This window comes from Myxine glutinosa, chromosome 2, assembly GCF_964187855.1.
Source record: "Myxine glutinosa chromosome 2, kmMyxGlut1.1, whole genome shotgun sequence".
NCBI lineage: Eukaryota > Metazoa > Chordata > Myxini > Myxiniformes > Myxinidae > Myxine > Myxine glutinosa.
In genome coordinates, this window is record NC_136262.1 from 243,231,062 (window position 1) to 243,244,156 (window position 13,095).

General features: G+C 46.2%; 1 protein-coding gene across 1 annotated transcript in view; it reads right to left on the reverse strand.

The window, feature by feature from the left end:
* Positions 1-13,095, reverse strand: part of LOC137420701 (slit homolog 2 protein-like) — a 709,809-nt gene that overhangs the window by 78,334 nt on the left and 618,380 nt on the right. The window contains exons 25-27 of the mRNA XM_068105981.2: positions 6,856-6,927; positions 6,533-6,696; positions 5,283-5,407 (exon numbers count right to left, since the gene is read on the reverse strand). Coding sequence (XP_067962082.2) covers positions 5,283-5,407; positions 6,533-6,696; positions 6,856-6,927 — 361 coding nt within the window. The remainder of the gene's footprint in view (positions 1-5,282; positions 5,408-6,532; positions 6,697-6,855; positions 6,928-13,095) is intronic.

Genomic DNA, 13,095 nt, shown 5'->3' on the forward strand with positions numbered 1-13,095 from the left:
CCAACCAGGTGGCATGATGACAATTGAAGTCACCACATATGAGGAAGAGAGAGTTGGGATGAATGGATAGAAGTTGGTCCATGTTGTCAGACAGTGAAATGTAGATGGAGTCATCACTGTTTGGGGGACGGTACAGAACACATATGAACAAAAGGTGGGAGCGGAGAGGAAGCCGTAGCCAGAGGTACTCCTGGGGGTGAGGAGGAGAGAGGGCAGTGCAAGGAGAGTGAGGAAGAGAGTTTTTGATAAAGATAGCCACCCCACCACCAGGCCGAGGCTCAGGTCTATCATACCGGAGGAGGGAGTAACCAGGAAGAGATATTAAGGAATCAGAGACATCTTGAAGGAGGAAAGTCTCTGTTAAGCAGATCAAGTCTGGATTGTCAGAAGCAACCTGTATGGAGAGATCAGTCAGGTTTGAGCGAAGGCCCCGGATGTTTGAGGTCCATACCGTTAATGAAGAGAGAGGGGGAGCATCGGGTACAGGACAGGGGAGGGGAGGAGTAGGGTAAGATGAAGGATGAGAGGGGGAGGTAGGGAGAGCAGTTGTTAGTGTGTCAGCGACTGCAGAAGAGTTCCAAGAAAGGGAAGGATGAGGAGGATGAAAGGTTTGAAGGTGAAGGGATGAGGCACAGTGAGGGGTTGTTTGAGGGGGGGCAGAGGAAAGAAGAAGGTTGGGGGGGGTGGAGGTATGAGATAGAAGGGAGACGAAGTGGGGAGGAGGCAGCTTTGAGGAGGAGGGGGGAGGAGGGAGAATTGGAGAGGAATGGTATGGGGGGAGATTTGAATGGGAGGGGTTGGGGGGGAGTTTTGAAGGGGAGGAGTGAGGGGGGAGTTTAGGAGGGGAAGGGCAAAGGGGGGAGTTCAGGAGTGGAAGGGCAAGGGGGGAGTTCAGGAGTGGAGGGGTAGGGGGGGAGTTTAAGAGTGGTGGGGCAAGGGGGGAGTTTAGGAGTGTAGGTGCAAGGGGGGGGATTTGGAGGGGAGGGCGGGGCAAGAGGGGAGTTTAGAAAGTGGATGATTAATGAAAGACGAACATTGAAAACAAATTGGGTTTGTTGTGATTTTCAAGTTAGCAATCCGGTTCAGAATGATGGAGGAGGGATGGAATGAATGTGAATTTAGACCATGTAGTGAGGGAGACGTATAAGATATTGAATTTCTTTTTTTTGAGGTGGAATGAGTTGGAGAGGAAATTGAGAAAAGCCTTTTAAATAGGAAGAAAAACAGCGTGTTGTAAAATACCACTGAGTAAAACACTGAAGGGGAAAGGTTATACATATTTAAATAATATTTAAACAGAACCGTGAACAATCTTATGTGCACAAAAATACCAACGGGGGGAGAGCCGAGAGGGACCACCACGAGTCACGTGAAGGGCAAACGGTGGATGGCAAGGAGTTAATGGGGGCGGGGCGAACAGCACACCTGGACAGAAAATACAGGATGAGTCAACAGTACACGTGGAGAAAGGAAAATAAATGTTTTTTTTTTTTGTTTTTTTTGTTTGGTTTTTGGGGCTGGGGGCGGGGGAGGTGGGGATTTAGAACGTTAGACAGAGTATTATGTTCAGGGTAGAAGGGAAAAAAACTAAGAGCCAAGCAAAACACGATTAAGATAACAACCACCGACGGGGGTACAACTACAAGGCCGCACACGAGGAGCAGAACACGATTAAATAATTACAAGTTACAGGAAATTCAAACCAAAAGTAACGATAATCAAAACAATAACGCATGGACGATAAAATAACGAGTTGAAATTTGACAATCTATCTGGGGAAATGGGGGAGAAACACGTGGTCGAAGAACGAACGAACGAACGAATAAGAATGAATAAACGAATGACAACAGAGAAGGAAATGTTTTTTTTTTGGATTTTTTTGAGTTGTTATTTACACAAGGAAGAGGGCTATGGGGTGAAAAGATTGGGAAAACAGAGAACGAAAGTTATTGGATCACAAAAACACGGACCGCTGAGAGAAAAACAAAGCCTCAAGGTTGTACAGTGTTCACTGTACAACTACAAGGCCTCAAAACACGACCCGAATTAACACGATTTTCAATACAGGTATGAAAGATTTGCACCGAAAATCTTCGTCGGGAGACAATATATACACCATAAAATAAATAGTTATAACGAAAATACAAATGGGAACAATTACTTAACTTCGATTTCGATGGATAGCATGGAGAGCTGAGAATAAACGAACCCTCGCCAGCAAGACCGGAAACGGAAGTCCAAACAATATTGATAGATAAAGGTGATATAATAAAACAAATATCATGAAACATTTACATTTTGTAGTCCATTGTATAATTTAAATAAAAATAAATGCAAATTTCGCATGTGGAAAAAGTAAGTACACCCCTACATTAATCACTACTTCAAATACCTAAAATTAGAATCAGGTGCACCAGCTCAGGTGCAAATGATTAGGACATCGTTAGAGAGGATCTTGGAGGAACCTGTCTTATTTAAACCTCAGACATTTAGTTTGGTTTTCTCTTTGTTGTTGAAGTGTGCGGCATCACCATGCCTAGATCAAAAGAGCTCTCTGAGGCCTTTAGAAAGAAGGTTATCGATGCCTACGAGTCTGGGAAGGGATTTAAAAAGATCTCCAAACAATTTGAAATCAATCATTCGACAGTCTGGAAGATCATCTACAAGTGGAGAAGATTCTAAACAACTGCCAACTTGTTCAGGCCAGGCCGCCCCAGCAAGTTCAGCCCGAGAACAGACCGCAAGATGCTGAAAGAAGTCTCAAAGAACCCCAGAATGTCATCACGGGACCTACAGGTAGCTCTTGCCACTGTTGATGTCAAAGTGCACGAGTTTACCATTAGAAAGAGGCTGCACAAATTTGATCTACATGGGAGGTGTGCCAGGAGGAAACCTTTGCTGTCCAGAAAGAACATCAGGGCAAGACTAAAGTTTGCCAATGAACACCTCGGCAAAGACCAGCACTTCTGGAACAATGTGCTCTGGACAGATGAGTCAAAGGTAGAGCTATTTGGCCACAGTACCAGAAGACATGTTTGGCGAAAACCAAAGACAGCATTTGACCACAAGAACCTGATACCAACTGTAAAGCATGGTGGTGGAAATATTATGGTTTGGGGCAGCTTTGCTGCATCAGGGCCTGGGCAGCTCACCATCATAGAATCCACTATGAATTCTTCATTTTACCAGAGGGTGCTTGATGATAATGTGAGGCCATCTGTCGGAAAGTTGAAGCTCAACCGAAGGTGGACCTTGCAACATGACAATGAACCTAAACATACCAGTAAATCCACCAAGGAATGGCTGAAAAGAAAGAAATGGAGTGTTCTGGAATGGCCAAGTTAAAGCCCGGATCTAAATCCCATCGAGATGTTGTGGGGGGATTTGAAACGAGCTGTGCATGCAAGAAACCCCTCAAACATCGCACAGCTGAAAGAATTCTGCATGGAGGAGTGGGAAAAAATTTCTCCCAGTCGATGTCAGAGACTGGTAGACAGTTATAAGAAATGCCTACTTGAGGTTGTTTCTGCCAAAGGGGGCAATACCACCTATTAGAGTCAAGAGTGTACTTGCTTTATCCACATGCGAAATTTGCATTTATGTTTATTTAAATTATACACTGGACTACAAAATGTAAATGTTTCATGATATTTGTTATATTATATCACCTTTATCTATCAATATTGTTGAAATGAAGATCAAATAGCTGTATGTTGAAATATGTTGAAAAAGTCAAAACTTTACATGGGGTGTACTTACTTTTTCACGTGACTGTATATAAAAGAAAGTTTTTGTTTGTTTGTTTGTCTGCACGCGCTAATCTCCTGAACGGTGAAAGATAGGAGGAAACCTCTGAAACAAAAAATGTCAGGACGGGCCCCGGGAAGGTTATAGGCTAGGTGGCGATGCCGGTCGAGGCCCACCTCGGCGGGGTTGGGCCCATTTCGCAATTAAAAGCTGAGCTGAATTATAGTAGTCAACCTTCTACGGCCGCGATTAAAAGCTGAATTATAGTAGTAAATTCATTCAAAAAGAACTAAAAATGTCGGGACGGGCCCTGGGAAGGTTATAGGCTAGGTGGCGAGGTCGGTCGAAGCTGCCTTGGCCGGGCTGGGCCCATTTTGCAATTAAAAGCTGAGCTGAATTATAGTAGTCAATCTTCTACGGCCACGATTAAAAGCTGAATTATAGTAGTAAATTCATTCAAAACGAACCCGGGCAACGCCGAGTGCATTCGGCTAGTATATATATATATATATATATATATATATATATATATATATATATATATATATATATATATATATATATATATATATGTGGCACCGTTTTCTTGCCGTACTCAGCGGGGCATTTCCTCAAGAGGAATTTACTCCTCCCCATGCATGCAACCAATGGGGATTGTCCGTACTATATCCTTTTCAAGCAAGGAAGCAGCATGTCCCAATTTTAAAGTCTTTGGTATGACTTGAATATTACCCCAGTAAGCTGGTACTCTGTTTAAGGGCTTTTACCTTGTTGATAAAATCTTCATTAAATATTTTTGTTCCTGAATTTTGATCAAATATGCCGAGGTGTCATCTGAGATGACATCGACGATAAGAATCGAGACATTGAGGTAACACTAAAAGTTAGCTAAAGGATCAGTTGTCTTCATGCCACAGTGCTGCTGTGGGTGCTGTGATTCTGCCTTTGTCTTCTTTTGAAACTCCTGCTCAGAAACTGCCACATCTGGGCTCGCAAAAGACGAAGGCCAGAGGCAGCACAACAGATGCATCGAAGGTACAGATGATCATGCCTAAGGCCCTGCTGCAGCTAGCTGCTGAATGTGTGTGGGCATTCAAGAAGGAACGAGACTGTGGCAGTTTGCAAAATAGGGGAACTCATTCCACCAAACTAGGCCCGAATGGCCAGGAGTCATTGGGATGGCAGGAAGTCACCGTTAGATTTTCCGAGGAGGAAAGTTTTTACATTGTGGTCTCAGACCAAAAAAAAATTTTCATCATAGAAAAACGGATAACCTTTTTTTTCCTATCAGGTCAAAATTAGCGACTTAAATGCGGAAACTCAATACATATATAAATAAATAATAGCATCAAGATCAAGGTTACCCCAGTGACATGTTTGTTAACATATCTGCATAATATTACAATATTGTTTCAGCGTGTCTTGCAGGATTGAAACACGGATCTAAAGATGTTGAAGCACCATTAATCATCATTTACACACAAGGATAAGCGGTTACGTTCAGGAGTTTATAGAGGTATATCGAGGTTGCTTACCTTGAAACCCTCGGAACATGAGCAGCGGAAGTATTCCACAGGATCAGGACTGCACAGTCCGTTGTTTCGACAGGGGTTTGATAAGCAGGGATAACACTTAGCCTGGACACTAGTTTCTGCAGGGCCTGTGAAAGCATAAAGGTAACATGAAGGTAACTAGAACAACAGACAACTTATCATTGTTTCTAAAGTATGGTGTACTCCAGTGTGCAAGGTCACTTTCCGGCATTGCGGTTTTACCTAGATGTGATCCCATCAAGTTATATTTACTCAAGTTCTTCTTAATTAGTTTGGGGCCGAGCTTATGTTCTTCAATTTACAATGTAGAACTAGTCATGCTGGTCAAGGTTAGTCTTGATCTACATTTGTGGACAGGTAGTATGATGAATGAAATGGACAGGACATTGATTGACGTATGCTAACCACAGTGAGAAACAAGAAGCTGACATTTCAGATGTTAACCCTTCAAAAGAAAGAAAAAGAACCACCTTTAGAGGCCATTTTTCCCCACAGAGCAGGGGTTGGCCTTTTTTGGGCACCATGGTCCCCTTTTTGAAGCAATGTTTTATGGCCTGATGCCCTTCCTGCCGCCAACCCTGTTAGTCCCCTCTTGCGACACACAGGGAATTTCCAGTGAACTGGTACTCCATTTGCCGACCTCGGAAGGATGACAGGCTGAGTCAACCCCCCTGGTGTTAATTCAGCGATCGACCGGGATTCGAACCCAGGATCCTAGGATCCCAAGCCAACGCTTAACCACTAAGCCAACACCAGGCTTCGTCGGAGCAAAAACAACACAAAAAGATACACACAAGGAATTTTATACAGGAGGAGGCTACTCGGCCCATCATGCTTGCACTAACAAATCCCAGTGTTGTTACCCATCCACACATAAGCTACCTACCATCCACACATGCCGATATCCCCATACGCCTCCATCTCCAATGCATCCAGGTACCTATCCAAATCCCACTTAAACCTGTCCACCCCCTCTGATACCACTACCTTTCCTGAGAGACCATTCCACGCATTAACCACTCTCCGACTGAAAGACCCTTGCCTTAAAAATATCCTAACTCTCGTCTTCCTTACCCTCAAGCTATAACACCTGGTCCGAACATTGTCCCAGGTGTTCTTTAGCTCAGATAAAGGGTTAACACCAAAACCGTCAACTGGTCCTTGTTATGGGTTGGGGTTTTGCTGGTTTTCATCATTGTTCAGGCCTATAAGATGTTGTGCTCATCACTCACCACTGCACTCAAACTTGCTGGAGGGTGTGGTGAGCAGCAGTTTGTCCGCCAATTCCCCAGGGCCCTGGCAGCGAGCAATTCCTGGCTCTTTGTATCCAACTTTGACCCAGTTAGAGAGCCAGCGTAACGAGCAGTCACAGTACAGCGGGTTCGAGCCCAGGGCACTGGTTTGAGAAAGGAAAAACATCAAAATACACAATTAAACAGTCAATATGATGCAGTCAACACCATTGGGAACAAACATCATGCAGTTGATGAAAACGTCATCCATTACTCCAAAGCGTATGTTGGTAAGGGATAGGAGAAAGCCGGGAGATACTCACAGGTGAGACAGTGCCAGAAGGTCACTAAACACTCCCTCAGCAATGGTAGAAATATCGTTTCCATGCAAAGACCTGCACAATAAGGAAATAGGTAGCAGGTATGCTCTCCATGTTTGAATCTTAATTGAAGGTAATTATCTATGTATACTGTACAATATCTGACACATTTTTTTATTTTTTTTTGGTATACTGAATCGAGGCTCGTGAAAGAGCTAACATTTATTTCACAAACAAATCAACCAGACAAACAAAATATACAAAAAGAGGGAGCGGAAGACAAGATGGGGAGAGAAGGGGAAGCACACAACCACAACATTTGAGAGCAGGGAGAAGTGTGGGAGGGAGAGGGCTTGGGGGCAGGAGGCGTGGGAGGGGGAGGGGGGGGGGGGGGGGGGGAGAGGTATAAAACACAAGGGGACCGAAATTAGCGGGGGTAGAAAATATCAAGGTTTTGGATGGGGGAGGATAAGAGATGGTGGTGAACAGCTGTTTTAAAGACCTGGAGGGTGGAGTGGGATTGAAGAGAGTGAGGGAGTTTGTTCCAGAGGCGGGAGAAAAGCGGAATGAAGGAGTGAAGGTGAGCAGAAAGTCTTTATTTTGGCAGTTTAACCATAAGAGGGTTGCAGGCAGATCTTGTGCGACCTGTAGGAATATTTGGGGGACAGAGCCCAGAGAGGGCTGGGGGGGCAAGGCCAGAGAGGAGTCGGTAGAAGACGTAAAGACCACCAACCTGCCTGCGGTGAGTGAGTGAAAGGCCCTTGGAGTTAGCTTCATCGCGGGAGATTCCAATGGTTCTGAACGCTTTGGTTTCAACAGCGTGAAGACGAGCTAGGTGTGAGGCAGGAGCACCAGACCAGAGGGGAGAGCAGTATTCCATAGAGCTGCGGATGAAACCCTTGTATGTGGTGAGGAGCTCAGGTGTGCCAAGGAAGGACTTCGCACGACGGAGGATGCCCAGTCGGCGACTGGCTTTGGAGGCCAGATTTGAAATGTGGTTTTCCCAGGAAAGATCATGGCAGATAGTGAGACCCAAAAGCTATCATCCAAAGCAGCCATAGATAACTGATTGAGAAAGTCTCTACCTCTCATACTTCCTCTTCTTACTCTCATTCCCTCCCCCGTGTCCCTCACCACTCTCAACTTTCACCTCGTATTTTCTTCCCGACATCCACCTTGGTCTCCACCATCAGCAAACGGTGAGCCTCAGTCTTCATTTTGACTCTAGTCTGTTGTTGCGTCATCAGCACTTTAACCAATCCAGCTGATGCAAACCCCACTTCGTCAAATAACCTCATCATCAAACCCACTTCATGATTTTCTATGTAAATCCAGATTTTTGTGTCCCCATTTTTTTCCCAGGTCTGAAGGGGGAAGTGGAAGGGGAACCCAGGTAGCCAACCAGACCAGATCGAATCTGGCTAAATGTTGGTACAGCCCATCACCGTGTCTAGCCAGGGTGAGATACCTGCATCGTTGGCTACCTGAGGAGGGGGAAAAGATAAATGTATCAGTGAGAGAAAGGCTGTGGTGGGATGGGGGAAGGATTGGAAGGGGGGAAAAGATGAATGTATCAGTGAGAGAAAGGATGTGGTGGGATGGGGGAATGATTGGAAGGGGGGAAAAGATGAATGTATCAGTGAGAGAAAGGATATGGTGGGATGGGGGAAGGATTGGAAGGGGGGAAAAGATGAATGTATCAGTGAGAGAAAGGATGGGGTGGGATGGGGGAACGATTGGAAGGGGGGAAAAGATGAATGTATCAGTGAGAGAAAGGATATGGTGGGATGGGGGAAGGATTGGAAGGGGGGAAAAGATGAATGTATCAGTGAGAGAAAGGATGGGGTGGGATGGGGGAAGGATTGGAAGGGGGAAAAGATGAATGTATCAGTGAGAGAAAGGATGGGGTGGGATGGGGGAAGGATTGGAAGGGGGAAAAGATGAATGTATCAGTGAGAGAAAGGATGTGGTGGGATGGGGGAAGGATTGGAAGGGGGAAAAGATTAATGTATCAGTGAGAGAAAGGATGGGGTGGGATGGGGGAAGGATTGGAAGGGGGAAAAGATGAATGTATCAGTGAGAGAAAGGATGTGGTGGGATGGGGGAAGGATTGGAAGGGGGAAAAGATGAATGTATCAGTGAGAGAAAGGATGTGGTGGGATGGGGGAAGGATTGGAAGGGGGAAAAGATGAATGTATCAGTGAGAGAAAGGATGTGGTGGGATGGGGGAAGGATTGGAAGGGGGAAAACATGAATGTATCAGTGAGAGAAAGGATGTGGTGGGATGGGGGAAGGATTGGAAGGGGGAAAAGATGAATGTATCAGTGAGAGAAAGGATGGGGTGGGATGGAGGAAGGATTGGAAGGGGGGAAAAGATGAATGTATCAGTGAGAGAAAGGATGTGGTGGGATGGGGGAAGGATTGGAAGGGGGGAAAAGATGAATGTATCAGTGAGAGAAAGGATGTGGTGGGATGGGGGAATGATTGGAAGGGGGAAAAGATGAATGTATCAGTGAGAGAAAGGCTGTGGTGGGATGGGGGAATGATTGGAAGGGGGAAAAGATGAATGTATCAGTGAGAGAAAGGATGTGGTGGGATGGGGGAAGGATTGGAAGGGGGGAAAGATGAATGTATCAGTGAGAGAAAGGCTGTGGTGGGATGGGGGAATGATTGGAAGGGGGAAAAGATGAATGTATCAGTGAGAGAAAGGATGTGGTGGGATGGGGGAAGGATTGGAAGGGGGGAAAGATGAATGTATCAGTGAGAGAAAGGCTGTGGTGGGATGGGGGAATGATTGGAAGGGGGAAAAGATGAATGTATCAGTGAGAGAAAGGATGTGGTGGGATGGGGGAATGATTGGAAGGGGGGAAAAGATGAATGTATCAGTGAGAGAAAGGCTGTGGTGGGATGGGGGAATGATTGGAAGGGAGAAAAGATGAATGTATCAGTGAGAGAAAGGATGTGGTGGGATGGGGGAAGGATTGGAAGGGGGGAAAGATGAATGTATCAGTGAGAGAAAGGCTGTGGTGGGATGGGGGAATGATTGGAAGGGGGAAAAGATGAATGTGTCAGTGAGAGAAAGGATGTTGTGGGATGGGGGAAGGATTGGAAGGGGGAAAAGATGAATGTGTCAGTGAGAGAAAGGATGTTGTGGGATGGGGGAATGATTGGAAGGGGGAAAAGATGAATGTATCAGTGAGAGAAAGGATGTGGTGGGATGGGGGAAGGATTGGAAGGGGGAAAAGATGAATGTATCAGTGAGAGAAAGGATGTGGTGGGATGGGGGAAGGATTGGAAGGGGGGAAAGATGAATGTATCAGTGAGAGAAAGGATGTGGTGGGATGGGGGAAGGATTGGAAGGGGGAAAAGATGAATGTATCAGTGAGAGAAAGGATGTGGTGGGATGGGGGAAGGATTGGAAGGGGGGAAAAGATGAATGTATCAGTGAGAGAAAGGATGTGGTGGGATGGGGGAAGGATTGGAAGGGGGGAAAAGATGAATGTATCAGTGAGAGAAAGGATGTGGTGGGATGGGGGAATGATTGGAAGGGGGAAAAGATGAATGTATCAGTGAGAGAAAGGCTGTGGTGGGATGGGGGAATGATTGGAAGGGGGAAAAGATGAATGTATCAGTGAGAGAAAGGATGTGGTGGGATGGGGGAAGGATTGGAAGGGGGAAAACATGAATGTATCAGTGAGAGAAAGGATGGGGTGGGATGGAGGAAGGATTGGAAGGGGGGAAAAGATGAATGTATCAGTGAGAGAAAGGATGTGGTGGGATGGGGGAAGGATTGGAAGGGGGAAAAGATGAATGTATCAGTGAGAGAAAGGATGTGGTGGGATGGGGGAAGGATTGGAAGGGGGAAAAGATGAATGTATCAGTGAGAGAAAGGATGGGGTGGGATGGGGGAAGGATTGGAAGGGGGAAAAGATGAATGTATCAGTGAGAGAAAGGATGTGGTGGGATGGGGGAAGGATTGGAAGGGGGAAAAGATGAATGTATCAGTGAGAGAAAGGATGGGGTGGGATGGAGGAAGGATTGGAAGGGGGGAAAAGATGAATGTATCAGTGAGAGAAAGGATGTGGTGGGATGGGGGAAGGATTGGAAGGGGGGAAAAGATAAATGTATCAGTGAGAGAAAGGATGGGGTGGGATGGGGGAACGATTGGAAGGGGGGAAAAGATGAATGTATCAGTGAGAGAAAGGATGTGGTGGGATGGGGGAAGGATTGGAAGGGGGGAAAAGATGAATGTATCAGTGAGAGAAAGGATGTGGTGGGATGGGGGAAGGATTGGAAGGGGGGAAAAGATAAATGTATCAGTGAGAGAAAGGATGGGGTGGGATGGGGGAAGGATTGGAAGGGGGGAAAAGATGAATGTATCAGTGAGAGAAAGGATGTGGTGGGATGGGGGAAGGATTGGAAGGGGGGAAAAGATGAATGTATCAGTGAGAGAAAGGATGGGGTGGGATGGGGGAAGGATTGGAAGGGGGGAAAAGATGAATGTATCAGTGAGAGAAAGGATGGGTTGGGATGGGGGAACGATTGGAAGGGGGGAAAAGATGAATGTATCAGTGAGAGAAAGGATGGGGTGGGATGGGGGAAGGATTGGAAGGGGGAAAAGATGAATGTATCAGTGAGAGAAAGGATGGGGTGGGATGGGGGAAGGATTGGAAGGGGGAAAAGATGAATGTATCAGTGAGAGAAAGGATGTGGTGGGATGGGGGAAGGATTGGAAGGGGGAAAAGATTAATGTATCAGTGAGAGAAAGGATGGGGTGGGATGGGGGAAGGATTGGAAGGGGGAAAAGATGAATGTATCAGTGAGAGAAAGGATGTGGTGGGATGGGGGAAGGATTGGAAGGGGGAAAAGATGAATGTATCAGTGAGAGAAAGGATGTGGTGGGATGGGGGAAGGATTGGAAGGGGGAAAAGATGAATGTATCAGTGAGAGAAAGGATGTGGTGGGATGGGGGAAGGATTGGAAGGGGGAAAAGATGAATGTATCAGTGAGAGAAAGGATGGGGTGGGATGGAGGAAGGATTGGAAGGGGGGAAAAGATGAATGTATCAGTGAGAGAAAGGATGTGGTGGGATGGGGGAAGGATTGGAAGGGGGGAAAAGATGAATGTATCAGTGAGAGAAAGGATGTGGTGGGATGGGGGAATGATTGGAAGGGGGAAAAGATGAATGTATCAGTGAGAGAAAGGCTGTGGTGGGATGGGGGAATGATTGGAAGGGGGAAAAGATGAATGTATCAGTGAGAGAAAGGATGTGGTGGGATGGGGGAAGGATTGGAAGGGGGGAAAGATGAATGTATCAGTGAGAGAAAGGCTGTGGTGGGATGGGGGAATGATTGGAAGGGGGAAAAGATGAATGTATCAGTGAGAGAAAGGATGTGGTGGGATGGGGGAAGGATTGGAAGGGGGGAAAGATGAATGTATCAGTGAGAGAAAGGCTGTGGTGGGATGGGGGAATGATTGGAAGGGGGAAAAGATGAATGTATCAGTGAGAGAAAGGATGTGGTGGGATGGGGGAATGATTGGAAGGGGGGAAAAGATGAATGTATCAGTGAGAGAAAGGCTGTGGTGGGATGGGGGAATGATTGGAAGGGGGAAAAGATGAATGTATCAGTGAGAGAAAGGATGTGGTGGGATGGGGGAAGGATTGGAAGGGGGGAAAGATGAATGTATCAGTGAGAGAAAGGCTGTGGTGGGATGGGGGAATGATTGGAAGGGGGAAAAGATGAATGTGTCAGTGAGAGAAAGGATGTTGTGGGATGGGGGAAGGATTGGAAGGGGGAAAAGATGAATGTGTCAGTGAGAGAAAGGATGTTGTGGGATGGGGGAATGATTGGAAGGGGGAAAAGATGAATGTATCAGTGAGAGAAAGGATGTGGTGGGATGGGGGAAGGATTGGAAGGGGGAAAAGATGAATGTATCAGTGAGAGAAAGGATGTGGTGGGATGGGGGAAGGATTGGAAGGGGGGAAAGATGAATGTATCAGTGAGAGAAAGGATGTGGTGGGATGGGGGAAGGATTGGAAGGGGGAAAAGATGAATGTATCAGTGAGAGAAAGGATGTGGTGGGATGGGGGAAGGATTGGAAGGGGGGAAAAGATGAATGTATCAGTGAGAGAAAGGATGTGGTGGGATGGGGGAAGGATTGGAAGGGGGGAAAAGATGAATGTATCAGTGAGAGAAAGGATGTGGTGGGATGGGGGAATGATTGGAAGGGGGAAAAGATGAA